Below are 22,859 nucleotides of genomic sequence, written 5' to 3'. Positions count from 1 at the left end.
CTTAGTTCTAAGCAATACATCAAACATGCAGCTAAGTCTGAATTTTAATCACTGTGAGAATATTGCCAGAGTACAACAGTTTCTCTCTTGAGCCAATGCAGAGACATTGTTACACATTTTTATTTCCTTAGGATTGATTCGACCCCAGCTACCCCAGTAGTCAGCTGCATGGGTTCTGACCAAGGCCATAAAGAGAGCACATGTAATACCAGCTTTAGAGTCTCTGCACTGGTTTCCTGTCGGAATAGATTTTAAGATTCTTATACCGGTTTTTAAGGCTCTTAATGGTTTTAATCCTGACTATTTATCAGAACTGCTTTTTAATTATGAGCTTATTAGAACCCCCAGGTCCCAAAAGTCAGAACTAAAACTTACGGTGAGACAACTTTCCATGATTATGGCCCACGTCTGTGCACCTAAGGACAGCAGACTAAAGCCAAACCAAAGACCCACATCTTTGAAACAGCTTTTATTTTAAATGATTTCCCCCTTTTACTTCTGCTCACACTTTTTATCTTGGTTTGTTTTTTTATCCTTTATTCTGCTTTTTTTTTTTTTTTTTTTTTAAACAATGTTTAATTTATACATTGTGCTTCCATATTTCATGTATTTGTTTAACATTTTTCCATTGGTGCTTTTTGGTCATTGATAGTGCTTCCTCATTTGAGTTTTTAATGTTTTGTATGTGTTGTTCTCAGAGTTTTTTCAGCAGTAATTTAAGAACATTTAGTGTTGTGAACTTTTATACATGTAAAATAGTTTTGGCATATTAAAAACTGCTGAAATGATACAACCATACATGATCACTACACTGCAAACATATTTCATATTTACACAGCAGTGAAAATGCTTACCTCGGTTCAAAAGAATATATTAAAGTATGCTTTAGCACATTAAACATAAGTGTACATATTGCAAAATCTACACCTCCTTTGAAGATGACACTAAATGTGTGGTTTAAAAAAAAAAGTTGTACAATAGTCCTTCAAGTCATACGAACAGCAAGTCACTCTGGCAGTTTGCCATGTAGTAACACACCTTCAAAAGGGTGAAAAATTTCAAAGCAAGATCTGATTATGGTGCAAGCAAGGTGAAAATGGACCCAGAAGTAAAATACACTGAGCATCCTACAACTGAGATAACATCAAGAGGTTATAGATACACACAGTAACAGACACCTGCATCACCCAGAGAGCACTGATCCTCTCCAGACAGTTAAAAGGACAACAGAAATCATAAGGCAATCTCCTTAAGAGAGGGGGAAAAAAAATCATTTGATCATTTTCTGTGTGAAAAAATAGCTCTGCTTTTGAAGTTGCCCCAAAGTCCCAGCTTGATTACCATTTGAGATTAAACAAGATCTGGTGAAAGGTGGAAAAATTTGCTGCTGACAGGTCTCTTCATTACATCTTGGAGCTGGGTTAGATGAAATATCCAGGGTCTCTCTGACAGATCTACTCTTCCCGGGTCTGGACTTAACCCTGCAGGTTCCACTTTCACTGCATCTGGGAGCCAGCTGCAGATCATTGTATACAGCGTGGAAGTGTGTTTAAGTTTGATTGGGGTCACTAGAAGGTCTGTCTTATTCAATATACAGCTCAATATACATAATGACCAACTGGGAGGTGAACTGACGTTCCAGCAGACAATGCTCACTAAGGTGGAGAAATGTAAATCTCCAGAGTTCATTGTTCATTCAGATGACCGAGTCGATTGAAAGTGAACGCATTTAGCTGCCAAAATATAAACAGCCACGGTGAGATAACAGTTAATTTCTAGAATAAACCAAATTCCTAGCTGTCAATTAAAAAAAAAAAAAGAAAAAAAAAAAAAGAAGAAGAAGAAATCTTTGAGAATATTTTATGTATATAAATCTCTTTGGTGTGCCTTAAGACGTGTTCCTTAATGTATCTAACAACTTAAGTTTAGAGAAAGAAAAAGGTACACAAATTGTTCTTTTGGCTAAAAATGATTTATTGGACAAGGAAAGATTACAAATCTGATCCCATGGTAAAGCACAATAAAATATTAGCAATACATGACATGGGAGAAAAAAAGTAAATAGATCTCAAAGCAGCAAAGCTACAAACACAACACACAAAAAAGCAAAATTAAAATGGAGTGATACGTTTTTCTACAAGTTTAAGAAAAACTGCACTATACGGTAAAAAAAACAAACAAAAAAAACATAACTGCTGATCTGTTTTTCACAATTTTCTTGACATACTGGACCATTTCAATGTAAAAATACAACCAGTGATAGAAGAGGCAGGTGTCCAACTTCAATGTGAACATGTGAACTGACTTTGAGGACCAAGGCACTCAATTTTTACTTTAAACACTTGTGTACAGTAACATTTGAGCCACTACCACACCTGCGTGTATGCATACAGTAAAGAAGGAACAGCGTTAAGTCGACTCTAGTGAGTTGAGTAACATTTTAAATACTAGGACAAATTGTAACAACTTCTCCCGAATATTTGAGTACTGGTCAACAGTGACTCTTCATCATCATCATTTGGATGTTTAAAAAACAACACTTTTAACCACTGATCAGAACTTACAGTTGTCATGTTAGTAAAGAATATCTACTTTGTTCTCTTGAACTTCTTAGTATACTGACCTGTGCTTCTACATTTCATAGTCAGAGGAGAGGTTTAGTTAAATAAAGCACATACAGCTAAAACACAGATAAGACTAAAACCATGACAGAAGCCAGAGTGAGTGAAGTTTGTGATAGAAATGAGTGAGTGGTCCCAAACCTCAGTAGAAACCACCACTGTGTTCCCATGTTTTTTGTCACGTTTTTCCTCCCCCCAGCTGAGACCTGACCTTTAGGCCTTCTCCAGTGACTTGTAGTACTCTTTCAACACGGCCCAGGCTTTGGGCGCCATGAAGCCGTCGGGAGGGTTCTCTCCCTCGCGAGCCATTTTACGCATGCGTGTGCCTGAGATGAAATCGTAATCTTGATGGCTGTAATTAAAAACAAAAAGACAGAGAGTGTGAGAGTCACACACAAAAAGCAGGGGAGCTTTGAATAACAGATCTACTTCAATCAGTGAAAAGATGCCGATCAACGGCACGCCCAACAGAGCCAGCTGCTCTTTTACAATCAGTTGGATCAAGGAGCAGGCCAGTTAACATTTCTGCAAACCAAAAATGAAGCTTTTATGACACTCTCTTGTGACACATCCCACCCTGTGAAATTTGACATGATGATTGTTTGCATATGAGAATATATTTATGAATGACATTTCATATGCTGACCATTTCTCACAGCATGACATTCCTGCAAAATCACTCTGTGGCAGGAGAGATAATGTCACACGATCCGGCAAGCACCAGCATGCCATAGCAGTGGTGGCTGGAAAAGGAGGCCAATGCAGCTGACTGTCAACATGTTGCGCTGTGATTTATGCGCCTGTGTTGTGCTGCTATCTGCCTCACGATAGCTGTTGCTGCAAACCATGACGAAGTGAGAGAATCTGCATTTCTTTAATCCTGGGTTTAAACTGCAAAAAGGCAGCTATGCTGGGGAAGCTTTGCAGAAAATACCAACATATAATCGCAGCTGCTTGATAACAGCAGTAACTGAGAAACGCTGGCTTTTATTTGGAGTCATATTTGTGTCCGCCTGGCCCATTGTGTTCATCGGCTAGACGATCTGATATTTGCAGTTAAGCCAGTTACAGTGAAAACAGTGGTTTTCTACAGTGAAAAAGCTCCATATGAGAGCAGAGAGAATGAATAAAAACAGCTGAAACCAGGAGGAGCTGGTGGGAACTCTCTTGACTAGTGTATGGACAAACGCCGTGCGTCCAGCGGGGGAAACATTTTGTATTTTATAATCAGATTTGATAGACCCTGTATTTGTGATCATGCAACATTCTTCAGTGATTTGATTTTAATTGAAGCATCTTCTGAGTGAACTCACAGACCTCAAATGCATTTCCCACTGTTGCAGGGCAAACTGTGCTTACTGAGGTTCTAGAGCTAGATGCTACATGAACAGTATTAACAGTGTTTCCCCTGAGACCGCTTTGAAGGGAAGCACTGCATAAAACCTGCAAAAAGCCTAAATAAACAGGTATGTCAGTAAGCTGGATATATAAGGAACTCTGGGTGTTAACCTAACTTGCATGTTTTGGACTTTTAGAGGAAAATGGAGTATCCTGAGAGAACCCACACAGAAAGATCCCAGTCGGCTGGTGGACTTAATTCAGAAACCCTTTTGTTGGTTTGTTCTTCCCATTCAAGAGCAAAAGGTTTAGTTTTTTTAAAACAACACTGTCAATAAAACGTTTTATGGTTTATATTATGATTTTGTTATTAGTTTAAACTTTTTTTTTCATTTCGTTTTGACTTCTATCTTTTTTAATTCAGTCAAGTTTCCAGAGTGCATTTTCCTGTTGCAGTTCAGTTTTTATTGTTTAGAAAAAGTTTGGTTTTAGTGTTGTTTTTATTAGTTTCAGCACTAGTTTTAGTTTTTTTTAATTATTATTGTTGCAGGTTATATGTCAGAGGCAAGATGTACATAAAAACTAACCGTTTTACCTCAATAATTTTATTGGAGTCTTCCAAGTTCACAAATCATTTTTAATCTTTTTCAGTAGTCAAGTTTTTATTTTTATTTTAGTTAGCTAAAATGATTTTTTTCTCTCCTAGTTTTAGTTTCAGTTAACTACAATAATCACGATTTGTGGCATCTTAAAATGACAGTTATTAAACTTTTACGGTTTGCAGTTTAATGCAACCTTGACTGATTCTAATACAGATTTAAATTATTACAATTAAAGAAAAATAGTCTTTGGTCCTGGAATCCAGAGCCTGCTTAAGCATTCCCGTATTTCAGTCCAAAGACTGTTATGCATGTTAGGGTGACTCTAAATTGGCTGTAGGTATGAACACTTGACAGACTGACAGCCAGTCCAGGGTGTAGTCCTTCTTTTGCCCGATCACAGTTGGGATAAGCTCGAGTCCCCTCAGGACCCTGGACAAGAGGTTAAGAAAATGGATGGATAATATAAAATAAGCATCACCACTTTTGGGTAACACACAATACAATCAAACTGTCAGACTCACTGTCTGCACAACAGAAATGTTTTCTAATATTGAGACTGAATTCTCCTCTCCAAACGTTTTTTTAAGTATCTTTCACACGTTCTGAGATCCTCTCCTTTATATTTTTATGATTGATGGTTTCTCGCTGCACATTTGAGGTCACATGAAAAGTTCTGAACAGCGTTGTGTGAAGCAGTCAGCCAAGGACAGTCTTCATCTTAGACCAGTGCCAAGTGTAGCCCAGGCTATCCTCATTTATAAATTACTCTGAGGGATAATCAAGACTTTAAACATCTTGTTAGCAGACATTCACACTTATCTGAAGTGGGCTCACATTCAGAGAGGGTCAAAGTTGTGCTATTTAAAACGCTAAATTGTTATCACACGAAAGCGCACATCTTGAGGCTCTGAAACATTAAGAAACAGTGAAAGTAAGGTAAAGGAGCTCCAGGCAAATTCTTCAGAGAACAAGTTATACAGTGTCAAATTAGAAACAGCCTTCTGTGGTCTGAGCCATTATGCTTCAGAGAAAGACTGAGGGGTGTTGTGATTAAAATGAGCGCCCATATTAAACCTAAAATGTGGCAAGGGCACCGTGCTTGAAAGAGTAGAAGATCATAAATCTAACTGAGTGACGACTGCAGATTTTAGAAGCTGAGTTGTGTTGAATGTCTGGCATTAGCATTAATATAAAAATGGACAAAATATAAAATATGAGGTAATATTTTGAAAATAAATAAATAAAATAAAGCCCGTTTGCTCGAGGCTTCAGAGAACAGTCAGCAGTATGGTTGCTGGAGGTTCCTGACAGTCATCAGGTAAAAATGCACTGTGTAAACAAATACACAGTGCTACTCCAAAAACCTCCTTGTCCTTGCACTGCTCGCTAACAGTTTGCTGCAGTCCCACATAGTTTGCATGGAAGATGCACACGTTTCTGCAAACACCCGCCAGCTACTCACTGAGCAGAAAGTGCAATTTTTCTGCAGACAGCGTCAAAGTCTGCAGCAAACTTTGACACGCTATGATGCGTACGGAATTGTTTCCATACATGTTCATTTAACAATATGTGGCAAGTTATTTTTTTCCCTTTGGTTTTTTTCTGTTTAGGTTATAATCTAAACTGTCAGATGCTTAAAATAATTCAAGCACACATTCCATTTTAACACAAAACCTCACATCCTATTTATATAATCAGACAACAGAAATTTTCTGTCAAGTAAATGTTTCACATGCAGAGCACCAAGCCAGTGGTGTCACTTCAAAGCCAACGATTGCTTAACGAAATCTGCTGATAACATTTTAAAACAAACTATTTCAAGGAGGCAGCGTACTTCGATTCACAGAAGAACTAGATGTGCCTGATCGGCACTTCACTTTGGACTTTACATCATAAACATGCATCATGGAAAACAAAGGCAATCTTTTGATTAGTGCTGCAATATTTAGTTTTAACGCTGCTGGCTGAACACAACCCAAGTTGCACAACCTGATGGAACAGGCTGCATCAGACTGCAGGAAAGCCAAATAAATTGCATGATTGTTGTTAGTCACAACGTGCAGTGTCCATATACAGACTGTAATTAATGGCAGGTCTCTGTAATTTTGAGCAACATCAAAGCCCGTAGTGTTGCACAAAAGCTTTTAACTGTATACGAATGAAAAACAATTGCTGTTATTCTTGGCTCAGCTTTTTAGGGCACAGAGAGAAGAAGAAAGCAAGAAAGAAAAATGAGGATTTTTTTTTTGCATACAAGACAGGCCTAATGAGTAATTAATTTAAGGAATATAATTTCTGTTTAGGCTGCTCACTCTAATTGGCCTAAATGTGAAGTATTACTCTAGACAAAATCTACAAATGTAATTTAATGTGAGTGAGCTCTGCCTGTGAACCATCTCTGTAATAAATTGATTTAAAACAAAGGAAACAAAATGGAAAAGTTTTTTCTTAAATGAAAAACCTTCAACAAAAGTACTCACTTTTTTGGATCATAAAAATCCATTGCCCTTTTGACCTTGTTGTAAGCAGCAACCTTAAATGGAACAATTTCGAGGGTGATGAGGCCCGGAGCCATGGTGAGCACCTTGGCTCCGTGAGTGGGCTCGTACAGGTCCTTTCCTGTGGCAGGGTGAGGCATGCCTGCAGGGTCACGACCAACAATGTAGAAATTGGCCCCGGCCACCATTCGTGCTCTGCAATGCCACTGAACCTGTGGACAGAGAGAACAAAGAAAATGCTATAGCTGTGAAACTAACACTGCTCCACTTGTGTGGGATTTATAAAGACACACAATATGTCTTTATGACAAGTGTGCAAGACTGTACTAAAACACAGCAATCTGGGTAATGAAAGCAGCAACAATGACACTGTTAATAGCTCAATCACACTAGAGTCAAAATAGCACGGCAACCTTTCTGCAACTAGGAAAAACTGTTGGTTGCCAGGTGATTCTGGCAACCACAATCCTCCATAGCAAGGTGCGGGACGACTGGTTGGAGGACTGCAACATGTCTCCAAATGGTCTCAATCTGACAGAGACTGACTGCATTCACTCTCATGCAGGCTGATGAAGGTTTGCAAATATCTGCATTTATAAATGCAGACAGACTGCCAACACATTTCAATCCGAGTCAGTCTACACCAGGGGTCAGCAACCTTTAACACCCCAAGACCCAGTTTCCACGCAAAAGAAAACAATGGGAGCCGCAAATATCTTCATTTTAGATGTCAGAAAGTAACACTGTATATACTGTTTTTTACTTTTATGCTTTGTGTGAACAACTAAGGTGTGTTGCTTATGAAATCCATGAAGTGCTACAGAGAAAGTTACATTTTATCTATGTAATTAATACATTTTGAACTCTTAATGAAATATAGCAAAAGGAAAGACACCCAGCTGAGCTAAAATGATCCATGTAGCAAACAAAAACTGTTATATCGCCTTTGGGCTTTTGGAGCCTTGACCTGACTTTTAAAAAAAATAATTGGAAAAAAGCACTATGCTGCTAAAAAAAAGAAAAATAGATATTTGCAAAATTCTGCCTAAATATGTATTTTACTTGGTTAATGTGTGTGGCGGGGCGTGGTCTGCAGCGCCGCTGCAGGGGAGGCGACGCACCTGAGCGGCACCCGCAATCACACCTTGCCGCCTTAATGTCTGTGCTCTCTATGCTGTTGTGTTGGTATGTGTCGGCTGTATGCGTACAGCAACCATGTGTGAAAAGTGGTCAATAAAGAGATGCTGAAAAGCGTGTTCATGCAAACATCGTCGAGTCTGCCGTGATATGTTTACAATGGGACTTCTGGTCCTGCACCTCTGCGCACAGCGTCTGCAAATCGGGGCTGTACGAAGTGACTTTCATCTTTACGCAGGACTGTAAGCTGTCATCTGTGAGGCGTGAGCGGTGTTTGTCTTTAACATAGTTCACGGTGGAGAAGAGCTGCTGACATAATATAGATCCGAAGATCCATAATTGGCCTACCTGGGGTTGAAAGTCTCAATAAATGCACGGTGTTTCGGCGGGTACACCGGCTTCCGCGAGTGTGACGCTTATTTCAAGCAATGAAAAAAATAATAGAATATAATTTTATATTTCAATATCACAATAATCTTCCAATTTAGAACTATAAGTTAAAAAAGAACTAACATAAATAAAATAAAATACAATACACTTCAGCTAAATACTTCTAATTTATTTTCCCAAACCACGCGGAGCCGCACTAAGGACTAAAGGTTGCCGACCCCTGGTTTACACCAATAGGCACAACTCGACTCTCTTTGCTTTCGGGTGCTCAACTCAACTAGCTGCAGATTTTGGTTATATTCTCATACAAAAGCAATGCTGCAGAGCACCATTTGGAGGAATTTCTAAATTATCATTTCAGAACTGTGAGGTTCTGGATTGACTCTGAACGTATCAAATGTCTGTGTATGTAGACAGCAACAATTGGTTGTTTTCACTGATTTATCATGCTTAATTGGTATATTATCATCACAAACAGATTGCATGTAATTGCCAACTTGACCCCATTCCCTAACTCACTGCACTGAAAGCAGACTGAGTGCAACACATTTTATTGCTGCCTTGATGCACCACAGTTACTTTGAAGGTGGCAACTGACTGCAAGTGATCACAAACCTGGTCCTTGTCTTCAAAGCAACCATTTCAAAGGTGATGGAACTGCACGTTTATTGCACACGGTCACATTAACTTTGGTTGTTCCATTGTTTTTTCCTAGAGTGTGACTGTAGCATAACAGGATATAATGTGCACATCTTCAGTGTCTACCAATTAGCAATAATTACTTTACCAAATATGTCAGATATATCTGGGAAAGTTTAAAAAAAAAATTATTTAAAAAAAAAAAAAAAAGCTACTTTTACCATTTTCACCTTTAGGCAGACATCAACTCCACACAAGTTCAGCCAGCCTGCAATAATTGCTCCCCTTAGGACTTGCTTTTCTCCTACGCTGTTGCTGTTTTTCCATTATCAATAACATCAGAAACTGGACTTTTTGCCTTGAAAATTACTATTACTACTGCCATTAGGTTTCTACATGTTCTACATGATTTTTAGATAAGACTGAGGTAACAGCAAGCCTTTAATGGGCTAAAGAATACTTTGAAAATTGTAATAATGAAGAGGAGGTTCTACATCTCTGTGGAAAACCAAGTCAGAAAAACTATACTCAGGTTGCAACCGTGCATAGTTTTCAAAAATCTCTCTTTCAGAATTAGAAACTGATTAAATTCGCAGGCTGAGATCCACCATCCTGCAATCTGCTCTCAATAATTTGTAACATATCTTTCTGATTATCATAAATGAGTGATTAAAAGATTCTCAGCTACGATCAGTCACACACAGAGGTTTGTGTATGGCATGAAAACGTTAAACAGAGCGCCTCAAGACAACTGTAAATTTCCTTTCCTGCCATTTTTCACTCTCAGAAATTTGCAAAGAAATCATGCGACAGCCCACTTCCTTTTCTGCCTGTTGTTATTATTCAGAGCTGCAGCCACGCTTTTGTTCTCTATCACTTTTGAAGCGAACCTGATGCCTTGTTTGAAGAAACCTCAAACATTCTTGATAATCATTACCTCAGTTGGCCCTGCATACATCATGGGTGAGGGAAAAATGGCAACAATGGTAGATTCTGGATTCAGAACGCCCTCCTCCAGCACAGCAGCATGCTGCTTCATTCTCCAAGGCAGTGGCACGTCATCATCTTTGGTCCAACCTCCTAGTGGGTGGAGCAGCAGAACAGGCCGACGGTAGCCTCGCTCGATCAGACGCTTGTGGGTGTCCTGCATCAGGAGAGCATGCCCGTTGTGGACAGGGTTACGCAGCTGAAAGGCAAATACAGCATCTAGACAGAGAAAAAGGAGGAAACAAGTTTGTTAAACGACAACCAAACACATCTGCAAAGCAAAAGCAAAGCAAACAAAAGAAAATCATTGACACACAGAAATCATCTAGCTGCTTCATGCACATGAACCACATACAGTCTGTGTATTATTGATGAAGTGTTGAATAACACTGTAGTCTTTTCTCTTGGGACCTTCCTACTGTGATGCTCTTATTTATTTACCAAATAAACAAACAAGTGAGTGGACTGAAGGCACCAGACTGCTTAAAGTTTTCCTCTCCTTTTAAAAGAGAAGGAAGGTAGCTGTTTATAAATACTGGGGCATTACCATCACTCTCCCTGGTTCAGAATGTCATCACTGGGTTAATTTAGCTCTGACAGAAAATAAACAAACAGATATTGTTCCAATACCTGCATTCATTTCTTTGAACTTCTGTTTGAGCTCAGTGGGTGTCAGTCTGTATTGGTCGAGACCGTCATTCCAACAGATCTTGTCCAGAACCTGCAGGTCACCACCGACCAGCCAGTCCCCGCTTTCCATCACCATCTGAAATAGGAGCCACAGTGATCGTGACGGTGAACGCAACACAAACATAAACCAGATTTAAGACACCGCTCTTTAAAAGTCTCACTCTGTTGGAACCACTCCAGGGTGAATTCAAATAAACCCCTGAGTTATTACCCAGTTGCAAAAGGACAAAATGAAATAAATCAAAGTCTTGGTGAGTTGTTAAACAACCAACAAAACTCTGCTGTGCTTTCCCCTAAGCATTTGTTAATTTCAATAACAGACAAAAACAGATTGCATTCCACAACGAAACCTGGGGATGAGCTCATGACCACAGCGCAGAGAAATTTTCCCCTCGTGAGATTCATCCAACAATGTCACCAAAGTGCTCAGGAAGGATCCAGGCAAAGGCTGCTATTGTTTCAGGCAATATCTTCCGCCTGCTTCCTGTGGCACTTTTGAGACTGTAGCTAGAGTTACTGAAAGCACTGGCCTGCACATTGTTAATGTGATACAAAGTGACAAATTTCAGACCAAGCAGCAAACGCATCACAGCTCCAGCATTTAGACTGTGAACTCAAATAAGACCAAAAATAAAAATGAAAACAATAAGTGGACAAAAAAAAACTGTCTGTCATTATTTTGTTGACATGTAATTTATCATCTGAATACGCTTTGATATCCATACTTTACAAACACACTGATTCCAGTTTGAGCTGGCAAGCTATATATAGAAATCTGAATCTTGTCAGCAGAGGAGTGTCTACGTGATGCGATCAATAACCACCTGCCCTCAAGTGCTCCAGCTTGTCTGCTGCTCACCCGATAAAAGTCACGACATACGCTTTACAGCACTGATAGCGCTGAACAATAGGATAGGCAAATCACCACCGATTTTGCCAACATAAGTCAACAGAAAACAAAACGTCTACACGGCTGTATGAAAGCAGGAGGTCTAAATCCGCGATGTTTACTCATTATAATTTCTCTATGACTTCACTTGTAAAAGGGGGCCCTAGCCAAATAAACCACACCATAGCTTCCAGTGCCGTGGATTTCATGTCTGAGTGACAGACAGGCAAACAGGAAGCGTGTGGATTAACAACATGTTCCGTGGAGCAGAAAAGAGCCTGGATCAGAACGTCGTAGTCATGAATGAAGGGGTGTGCTGACAGATTGGTTCTGGTGTTGGGAGTTAAACATTCACTCGTGTATACATACATACATTCTAATGAGTGAGAGCTTAATTAGAGCAGGCTGAACACATGATAAGTTAAAGTGGATAAAGAACGACGGTTCGGGAAACACAGAGCATGTGGCATGTGCCTAAATCCAGAAATGAGACATCAGGTGTTGACACTAAGGAGTCACAGTATCAATTCATGAAGCCTGCAGCTTCTAATACATCTCAAAACACATTACCATGCCAGACTCCATTATGAATAAAGTGAAAGAAGGAAATCTTTGAAAATTAAAAAAAAAAAAAACTGCCAATAGTGGTGCGATATTAAGAGAGATGTTAAGCCAGAGGTTAAAAGTAAGTCTGACCCAAGAGAGCAAAATCACTAGATACCACAAAGACTATTAATTTTGACTTAAACCTTTGCCAATAAGCAGACTGCACTAATCCACAAAACAGCCACTTTTAAAAGTTTACTAAGGTGAAATTAAAAACAAACTGTGTCACCAACACCAAAAAGTTCTGCTGCTTTCCATCAACCCATTGACACTTTAAGCCAGATCATCTCAGGACATTAGCACACCAGAGCGTCTACCTGAGCCCCACAGTGCTTGATAAGAGACACATGGAAACAATTCCTCGATCTACTTGGAGATGGGCTGGGTGAGCAAAAAGGTGGAAGCTGGCAAATGAGCAGTACAATCTCAAACACATTTAGTTGGAGGCTGAGCAAGAGACTCTGGATCCAACTATAACACCTGCAATATGAGGGTGTACCAAAAAGATCAAGTGATTACACTGGGCGTCCTGACAGACTGAGAAAAACTCCACTCCTCCGCCTATTCAGTCTTTCCATAAGCAATGCGCAAAGGCCAGCTGGGATCTGTGTTCTATCAGTGCCGAATCCAGGGAGGCAGTTTGCTTTCACATGCAGCATGTTTATCACACAGTACTCTGAGACAGACAGTCTGGAGCTCTGCAGATGGTCTTCAGTAGTTTCGCCAAGGCTCAGCTTCTATACCATTTCTAACATACTAGCCCATATTGTAAATTCAATCTTCCCAGCAGGAGAGAATTCATTTAAAAAAAATGTTTAAAAAGCCTGAACAGCCAAGGAATGATCTTTGCATTTGTGCCTTTTTTTTTCATAAAACATGTACTAAATGTTACGTGTATGCATTTAATAGTTGAGTGGTTCATGGGGTGTGAAATAGTTCTGGATTGAATTATGAAAGTCTCTTCATCTCTAATATGAATAGTTACACACTAAAGCTTACAGGATGGTTAGCCTACTATAGAGCTCTCAGTCAGAATGCCTAGATTTTGCAGCCTATCATTCAATCCAGACGGACAGGCTAAAAAAAGACTGCACGCTAATCTGAGCTCTGTTTTTGTTTGTTGATGGGATATTACTTTTGGCTGTGAGATAAGAAACTGTGGAAGTCAAGTGAACAGGGTGTGTATCCCACATTGTTCAGGCTACCCCTGCTGGAGAGCAAGTGCTAGCTGTCTATGGATATTTGGCTTATGTCTTCTTAAAACAAACCGAGGTCACCCTTGCTTTTCCTTGAAAGTGATGCCATCCCTTAGCTAAAGCACCTGGTAGTGACAACCCAAGCTTCATGGGGTAGCCTTTTTTCTTTTGACTGTGTGCAATATGAGGATACCTGCACGAATAGTACAGGTGCAGTCTATTGGCACAGGCCCTGGAAAATATCAACAGTTTTACAAATAGTGAATGCATTTACCGTGTGTATATTACACTATTTCACTTCCAAGGAAACAGTGTTGAGTGCCTGACGATGGAAGAAACTGAAGTTCCACAATAAATTTTGAGAACTGCTATAAACATCAAGAAGTAAATCGAATTAATCCTGGCTGCTATTGGAGGTGCGTTTCACCTGTCTCCACTGGCATTTATGAGACAGCCCCTGGACTTACTGACTGGGCTGTGCAATGCTGATGTGATACAAAGAGACAATTTTCTACAGACTAAGCAGCAAACACAGCAAAGCTCCCATGCCGAGACAGAAAGAACCAAAACAGAAAGGCCACAAATGAAAAGCTGAAGATGACAAAGAGAAAACCATGTTGCTTATTTTGTTGATATGTAATTTATCATGTGAATATGCTTTGATATCCATACTTTGCAAACACCCTGATTTCAATTTGGTCTGGCAAACCATACATACAAATCTGAATGTTGTCAGCAGCACGGGTGTCTACGTGAGGCGATCAATAACCACTTGGCTCTGTTATAAGACGTTTTCAGGATCATGTTGTGATTTGTTTTCCACACTCTAATTACTCCAACCTGTCCACTGCTGACCCGATAAGAGTCACGAATGATGCTTAACAGCCTTATTCTCTGGAGAGATCAACAGCATAGGAATGTCCGTATTGATTTTCCTAACAAAAGTGAATGGAAAACATGATGTCAATGTGGATAAATCAAAGGAGGGGGCCAACATATACATACGTATCCACTCTGTTTAACCCTCTTAACTGCCCCATAATTTCACATGTGAACACAGAGTTAGCCAAATAAACAGCCACTACAACACCACAATTCAAATGAATTCTAGACAGGAGATATCCCGCCCTTCTTCACTGAGCAAAAACTGGAAGGTTGAATGCACCACTCCTCACAGGCACTGACCTTGATGTAAGGGTGGTCCTTGCAGGTGGTTCCCCACTGCCGAGCACAGCGCTCTTCTTTTCGATGTTCGTAAAACTCGGGATTACGAAGGATGGCCACTCGCCTACCCTCGTAGACCAGGGCCATAGCTGTCGCGCCATCCAAACGCTCTTTATCTGAAGTTGACACTGGCAGCACGATAGGCACAGAGAGGTTGATCACGCCACCTATGGGGTGAAAAATGCTGATTCATGGAAAAAGAAAGAATCCAGAATCTGAAATAGCCTGAAAACATTTCAGATCATTTTTCTCGTCAAGGAGTTCAAGTGTGTCCTGGTCAACTGAATTGTTGATGAAATTATCAGTGTTAATAGTTTCCCGAGGGAGTTTTTCAGTAATTACAGGTGTTGTAGAAACCTTGTAAATGACTGATTTTACTTTGGGTTTTTGATAAATTTGGAACACAAATTCTAAAACTATTTTTAAATTGCCAGAAATGTAAATCGTATCTGCTTTAAATTTTTTTGAAAAGTCCAAAGACACTAAGATTAGGCAACACACAAAAGGCAGGTTAAAATGCCCAGAGACTGGGAATGTGCAACAAAATATCCCGACCATTCTTGTAAAGTATAACGTTGTACGGCTTCAGGCTAAATGTGGAATATATGTTTCAACCACTGAATACAGTGAGTCTTCAAGGCTGCAATTTAAGAAGCTGGAGAATAAATATCCTTACTCTACACTGGAGCCAGACCCCCTCTCACTCACGAGTTAATATGGTTAGTCACAGCAGTCTTTTGCGGCATTTATTTCACCATGCACATTGATGAAAATATTGAGACAGCACGTTTTTCACAGATCAGCTAAAAAATATAAAATAAAATAAAAATATAAATTAAAAAAATTAAAAAAAAAAAAAAATGTGGAACTGCGACTGCTGCTAGCCCCAACTCTCCCTGGACCCGCCTTTGGTCCCCTCTGTCACAAAGTAGAGCTTACAGATGGTTCCAATAAAATGCACACACAAGCCTGCCAAATGTCCAAACGAGGGAGACACAAAATGAATATATTGGGGTTTCTGTTTTGTCAACTACTTGATTAGCAGAACTTGCAGTTCTATGCTTCTTGACCAGTTGTAGCATAAATTGTGTGTAATCAATCCTCCAACTGTCAGACCTCTGGAACATGGTGACAATGGGAAATGGCTGTGTGTAGTGTTGATCAATGCACAAGCTTTGTCCTCCACATTCCAGTCCTCAGGACTAACAGCAAAGTGACTCATAACTTCTAATCTATACACAAACGTATACAGCATGCTTAAAATATGTGTAAAATATGAATATTGTGAGCATGCATAAATACATTTACTACCCACTTCATTACATACGCCTTGCTAGTACTGTTTGGATCCCCTTTCCACATTCACACACTGCCTCCACCAGTGTGTGAATGTGAGAGTGAATGAATAGTGGCATTGTAAAGCGCTTTGGGTGCCTTGAAAAGCGCTATATAAATCCAATCCATTATTATTATTATTATTTTGCCTTCAGAACTGCCCTAATTCTTCGTGGCACAGATTTAACAAGGTGCTGGAAACATTCCTCAAAGATTTTGTTGACATGATAACATCACGCCGTTGCTGCAGATTTGTCGACTGCACATCCATGATGCAAACTTCCTGTTCCACCTCATCCCAAAGATTTGGATTGAGATCTGGTGACTGCAGAGGACATTTGAGTAGTGATCTCACTGCCATGTTCAAGAAACCAGTTTGACTGGTCATAACAGGATGGTCAGCAACAACATTCAGGCTGTGGTGTTTAAATGATGGTGTTTGAATGATGCTCAGTTGTTACAAAGGGACCTAAAGTGTGCCAAGAAAACATCCCTCAGACCATTACAACACCACCACCCCTATGAACTGATGAGTAGACACTTTCATGTTGTTTATACAAAATTCTGAGCACATCTGCTTCAGGTTTCCACATGTTGTGCATTCAGAGATGCTCTTCTGCACACTTTGGTTGTAATGAGTAATTATTTAAATTACTGGTTCCCTCCTATCAGCTTCTGATCCAGAGAACTGCCACTCACTGGATATTTTCTCTATTTCAGTTCAAACAGAAAGCCCTTTTCTGTTTTGGGTAATTATTGTGTCAGCATTAAACTCCACCTAATGCCCAGCCACATGTTTAATGAGTTTCCTGTGAATATATAATAATCTTACCATCCAACAGGCAGTCAAAATGAAGACATTGCAAAAACTCTCTCTCTCTCATGAAACCATTGAGAGGAGTGGCCCAGCCTTCAGCCAGCACCTGTACCCACTGCATGTCCACCTGAGGATTAAACAGTCACATAGAGCAGAGAAAAGGTAAATCTATCAGAGGATACTCGGATAACAAAACGATTATCATTTAGCTTTACTTGTTAAAATGCTTTGTGATATTGAGATATTCACCTTCCCAATCTGTACAGCAGGAAGTGTCTCTGCATCAGCTTTGGCCAGATCCAGTTTGTTCTCTTGAACGTACAGCTCTTTCACTTCATACGAAGCATCGACAGGAACTATATCCTGCAAAGTTTAAAATCAGGATGTCAAATTAATAGGTATAAAGAAATTATTCCAAAACATCACACATAATGAAGATGCTGGTAAAGGAATTTGTATATGTATATATAACAAAGGGGAGATGCATTAGCATCAACATCCATACAAATGTGATACTTTCCTGCCATCTAGTGGCTCACAGAAAAACAACAGCACTGTAATGCATTAAGTCTGAATTTATAGGCTCCAGCTTAACCTGTGATGGTGGTGTAAAAGATGAGGGAGCTAATTGGTAGAAGAAAAATAGCATCAGCACCAGATATTTCCTCTCCTCACCCTCTCCTGAAGAAGGTCAACAAGCTGCTGTATGCACTCGTTCACGTTGCAGGAGTCGGTCTTCAGCACCAGCTCTGGTGCCTCTGGCTTCTCATACTCCGAGTCAATGCCAGTAAAACCTGATTACCAAAAAGAAAAAAGAAAAAAAAGCACAGTCTGAGCTCTGTTTTGTTTTTAAATAAAATATATTTACACCTAAGCAACAGGTTATTTTTTCCTATTTTTGTATTTTTATATGTTTGAGATGAACACAATATGAAATACAGAGCTCCAATTTAAAATTCATACTATTAAACACATCTGTGTGATAGTTTAGCTGTCAAACAGATCGATTAACCTGATAAGCTGAATCAGATCGTTTCTTATTTCGGTGTAATCAGAAGTGATAAGCCTCAGTACAAACAAAATGCAAAAGCAAGGAAATGAAGTAGATTGAACATATTTCACAAGCAGTAGTCAGACTGTTGAAATATGTTGCATGCTTGCTTGCCTCCTGAGCTAAAGAATAGTTGAGAGCACATTTTGACCCAACATTTTAGCTCTAAAAAGGTAAATGCATGAAGTGTTTCACACCAACCATACACATAACATACAATCATACAGACAGGTAAAAAATACATAAATGTAATATATAAATTCAAAAATTTATATCACTCAGTTAACATAAACCTCGTGAGCTACAAAAACAAGATAAACGAGATGTTCTCCAAGAGCGCAAAGCTCACGCTTGGTGCAGAACTTACTTTTAAAGGAACAGTATTGTATTTTCTAAACATGTATTCTTTGTTCATTTTAAATATACTTTAAGAATTTTGTAGCGCAGTAAAACTCTGTAAAGAGTAGCATGCTAGATGTTTACTGTATAAACATGTAAGTGTAGATCATAGATAATAGGTAATGATTTGTAAATAACTGGACATTAATAAGTTGAGCTTATAATAAGATGTTATACTACATTATGATATTTTATATTTTATACATTTTGGAGGTCAACTTGAAAGAAAGCCTGGTGTAAAATGTAAAAGTGAGACCAGAGGCCAAATGTGACATGATATTTGGGTGCAAATTATAATGTTATAATTACAATTCCCATATATCATTCCCTATATGCCGGTCTGTTGTCAATACAAACAATGGGAGTAAGAAACATAGGTTTCATAAATAGCTCTTTATACTATTATCATTTTGACCTTGAAGGAGAGGTCAGAGGTCAAATGTGACGTGATTATTTAAATCTTTATATGGTACTTTCTGTACCAGCCACACTTGTAAGTCACACAGTTTCTAAGTTATAAGTCTTTTTAAAAAGTTTTCTACCAATTAATCATTAAGTGGACCTTAACTTGAATTAATTTGAATTTAATTGACCAAAATTTATTGGACTCTTGACATGACGCAGCTCTACATCTGTACAAAGTTTTTTCTGAATTCATCCAAAATATTTCAGTGCCCATGTTTACAGACAGAAATACACGTATGCAAACGCAACCAAAAAAAAAAAAAAAAAACTTCCTTGGAAGTAATCATACTGTACCTGTTATCTCCCCTGCTCTTGCTCTCTTGTAAAGCCCCTTCACATCCCTCTGCTCACATACGTCCAGTGGGGCATCCACAAACACCTCAAAGAAAGGTAGCCCAGCAGCCTCATGGATCTTTCTGGCATTGAGGCGATCCTGATGGATGATAATAACATACAAAACTATGTATAAATAGGAAAGACAAAAAGTGAGAGCAAAACTTAGCTTGGTGTATTGATGATGGTGACAAATTAAGAGCCTAATTTACTGAAATACCACTGAGATCTAGGCACGCTTCTCATTGTCATCATCTCTTTGTCTCATTCAGCTAATGCCTTCTTTGAGGAGCTACTCACCCTGCTGTAGGGAGAGATGAAACTGGCGATGCAGACGAGCCCTGCATCAGCAAAAAGCCGGGCCACTTCAGCAATACGTCTAATGTTCTCTTCACGGTCCTCTGGGCTGAACCCCAGGTTTTTGTTAAGCCCCTGACGGATGTTGTCCCCATCAAGTGTGTAGCAAGGGATACCATGACACACAAGGTACTCCTCCAGAGCCATACTCACTGTGGTCTTCCCTGCACCAGACAAACCTTTACACAGAAGAAAAACAAAGGGTTAAACTAAGAAAACAATGACATCTTCATTAAGTCCAACTTAAAATCTCTACAAATAACATCTTTCAGCCTACCAGTCAGCCAAACAGTGCATCCTCTAAAGCCTCCTCTTGTGCCCACAACCTGCCCACGCTTGTTTCGGCTTACATGATGAGCTTGATAAGTGACATTAGTTGCCCGTTGCATTCCCTGAAATAATACAGATTTAATGTAAAGTCAGTGGAGTGAATACAAATTTTAAAGAAAAACTATTATTTGAATAATTTTCAACACCTTAGATTATGTCTTAGGCAGCATCATTAGAAAACATATCATAAATTTTCACTGCTATGCAGATGACACCCAGCTCGATCTGTCCATGAAGCCAGATAACACACACCAATTAGTTAAACTGCAGGAATGTCTTAAAGACATAAAGACCTGGATGTCCGCTAACTTTCTGCTTCTTAATTCAGACAAAACTGAGGTTATTGTACTCGGCCCTGAAAATCTTAAAAATATGGTGTCTAACCAGATTCTTATTCTGGATGGCATTACCTTGGCCTCCAGTAACACTGTGGGGAACCTTGGAGTCATTTTTGACCAGGACATGTCCTTCAATGCACATATTAAACAAATATGTAAGACTGCTTTCTTCCATTTGTGCAACATCTCTAAAGGTAGAAATATCCTGTCTCAGAGTGACGCAGAAAAACTAGTTCATGCATCTATTACTTCCAGGCTGGACTACTGCAATTCATTATTATTAGGATGTCCAAAAAACTCGCTGAAAAGCCTTCAGCTAATCCAAAATGCTGCAGCAAGAGTCCTGACAGGGACTAGAAAGAGAGAGCAGATTTCTCCTGTTTTGGCTTCCCTTCATTGGCTTCCTGTTAAATCCAGAATTGAATTCAAAATCCTGCTCCTCACATACAAGGTCTTAAATAATCAGGCCCCATCTTATCTTAATGACCTTGTATTACCATATCACCCTATTAGAGCACTTCGCTCTCGCACTGCAGGCCTACTTGTTGTTCCTAGAGTATTTAAAAGTAGAATGGGAGGGAGAGCCTTCAGTTTTCAGGCCCCTCTTCTGTGGAACCAGCTTCCAGTTTGGATTCGGGAGACAGACACTATCTCTGCTTTTAAGATTAGGCTTAAAACTTTCCTTTTTGCTAAAGCATATAGTTAGGGCTTAGTTATGCTGCAATAGATGTAGGCTGCTGGGGATTCCCATGATGCATTGAGTTTTTCCTTTCCAGTCACCTTTCTCACTCACTATGTGTTAATAGACCTCTCTGCATTGAATCATATGTGTTATTAACCTCTGTCTCTCTTCCACAGCATGTCTTTATCCTGTCTTCCTTCTCTCACCCCAACCGGTCGCAGCAGATGGCCCCGCCCCTCCCTGAGCCTGGTTCTGCCGGAGGTTTCTTCCTGTTAAAAGGGGAGTTTTTCCTTCCCACTGTCGCCAAAGTGCTTGCTCATAGGGGCTCATATGATTGTTGGGTTTTTCTCTGTATCTATGAAGCGCCTTGAGGCGACTTTTGTTGTGATTTGGCGCTATATAAATAAAATTTAATTGAACTGAATTGAATTGTCTGCAGAGCAGGAGGTAAGGATGATTTACATTATTAATCAATGCAAAAACTTTCCTAATTTACTAAAAACGGTGTGGTCTCAGAATCTCATCTCTGCTTTTCATGGATGATGTGGTTCTGTTGGCTTCATCGGGTGACTGTTCTTGTTTATCCATTATTATTGTTGCCACATGTTAAGCTGCAGCTACAGGATACACACTGCTAGTACCATGCTGTGACAGAGCTGCAACAGTGTGTGACATTCAAACCAGATAAACCTGCGACACACCTCCACCTCGCTTCATTTTGTCCACATTTCCTCTCAAAACTTCTTATTTCATCTTCAATACATCAGACATTTTTAAAGATGAAATATTCATGCTGCAATTCATTTCCCAGGTTGTCAATCAATCCAGTCCTTTTCAGCCACTTCAAATATCTCTACACGACTGTGACATTTTATACTTGTTGCAATTTCTGCTGCCCTTTTGGCTAGAAAGAAAGGTGTTAAGATTGTTCTTTCTGGCTCAAAATAACTTTATAGCATTCATGTTTGAGACATGTTTGACAGATTATAAATTATTTGCAGATTACAGATGACAGATTATTTAGGCAATTATTTAACAATTCAGAAGCTTTAATAGAAAATTTCGGGTTGTTGTGTTTTTCTGAAATTACATTGTGTGTTCAAATGTGGAAGACTGTGATGAATGACAATACTGTGCTGCAGCGTTATGTAGCAGAGAAATTACACAAAGAAGCACAGCACAGTCTGCCTGTACCACCAAGGTAATGTTATCACACCTGGAAATGCTGTAACTCAAATCAGTCAAAGCCCCTGCATTCATTACCGGGGGTGGTAGCAGCTGATTCGTGATTACTTTTATTACCCAAAGCTTTACCCGTAAGACTAGCTTTAGCTTGCAACTAACGTGTAACAAAAGTGTCGCTAACTAGCTTACTGAGCCTGGTTAGGCAGTTAGCTCAGAAGAAGCAACTTGTTTGTGGATGTGGACGGATATAATGAAACGGTGCGTTGAATTAACACATCTTGGGAGAGAGAAAAAAACTCACCCAGCTTTCAGCAGTGTTGGTTAGCTTCTGTTTCTTGTTCGAGTTGCCGAGAGTCTCCATGCCTGGCAGCAGTCAGCAGCTAATTCAAACGGTACCTCTTTAGAAAAACAACCAAAAAAAAAGCAAATACAACACCTAACCCGGTTTATTTACTTGTAGAGGTATCTGTTCGTGGGTCAGGTGCGTCTAGCGGATGGAGGAGACCGGAGCTGAGCAGCCTATCTAGCACAACAACCGGGAAGAGGTATTTTTCCAAGCTGCCACGTCACCATCGAAGAAGTGACGCGTTTCCTCCGTTATTGGTTGGTTCCAGAAAAACTGACCTGGTGTCAGTTCTGCTTCGTCATCGTCTCCTCTCGTGCAATAGCTGACTCGGAGACGTAACTGATCCGCAACCTGCAAGTGTGAAAATACATTTAAAAAACCGCTGTAAAAATAAATAAATAAAA

The 22,859-nt window shown here is 39.5% G+C and overlaps 1 protein-coding gene across 3 annotated transcripts; it reads right to left on the bottom strand.

Moving 5' to 3' along the window:
• Positions 1 to 1,953: 1,953 nt before the first annotated feature.
• papss1 (3'-phosphoadenosine 5'-phosphosulfate synthase 1) lies at positions 1,954 to 22,677 on the bottom strand. Of its 3 annotated transcripts, XM_040024026.1 has the most exons (13): positions 22,411 to 22,677; positions 19,852 to 19,966; positions 19,518 to 19,753; positions 19,179 to 19,317; positions 17,645 to 17,763; positions 17,219 to 17,332; positions 16,985 to 17,096; positions 14,779 to 14,984; positions 10,843 to 10,978; positions 10,163 to 10,431; positions 7,042 to 7,271; positions 4,364 to 4,365; positions 1,954 to 2,973 (listed from the first exon to the last, which is right to left on the bottom strand). In XM_040024026.1, exons 1-13 carry the CDS (start codon positions 22,468 to 22,470, stop codon positions 2,867 to 2,869), a joined length of 1,845 nt encoding a protein of 614 aa, XP_039879960.1. In that variant the 5' UTR covers positions 22,471 to 22,677; the 3' UTR covers positions 1,954 to 2,866. The 3 variants fall into 3 exon arrangements, with proteins under 3 accessions (XP_039879960.1, XP_039879958.1, XP_039879961.1); XM_040024024.1 differs by lacking the exon at positions 4,364 to 4,365; XM_040024027.1 differs by lacking the exon at positions 4,364 to 4,365 and having other exon boundaries at positions 2,876 to 2,973; positions 7,038 to 7,271; positions 22,411 to 22,676.
• Positions 22,678 to 22,859: the final 182 nt, after the last annotated feature.

Source organism: Simochromis diagramma, unplaced genomic scaffold (genome assembly GCF_900408965.1).
Source record: "Simochromis diagramma unplaced genomic scaffold, fSimDia1.1 OVJJ01000302.1, whole genome shotgun sequence".
NCBI lineage: Eukaryota > Metazoa > Chordata > Actinopteri > Cichliformes > Cichlidae > Simochromis > Simochromis diagramma.
This window is presented reverse-complemented; position numbering and strand designations above follow the sequence as displayed.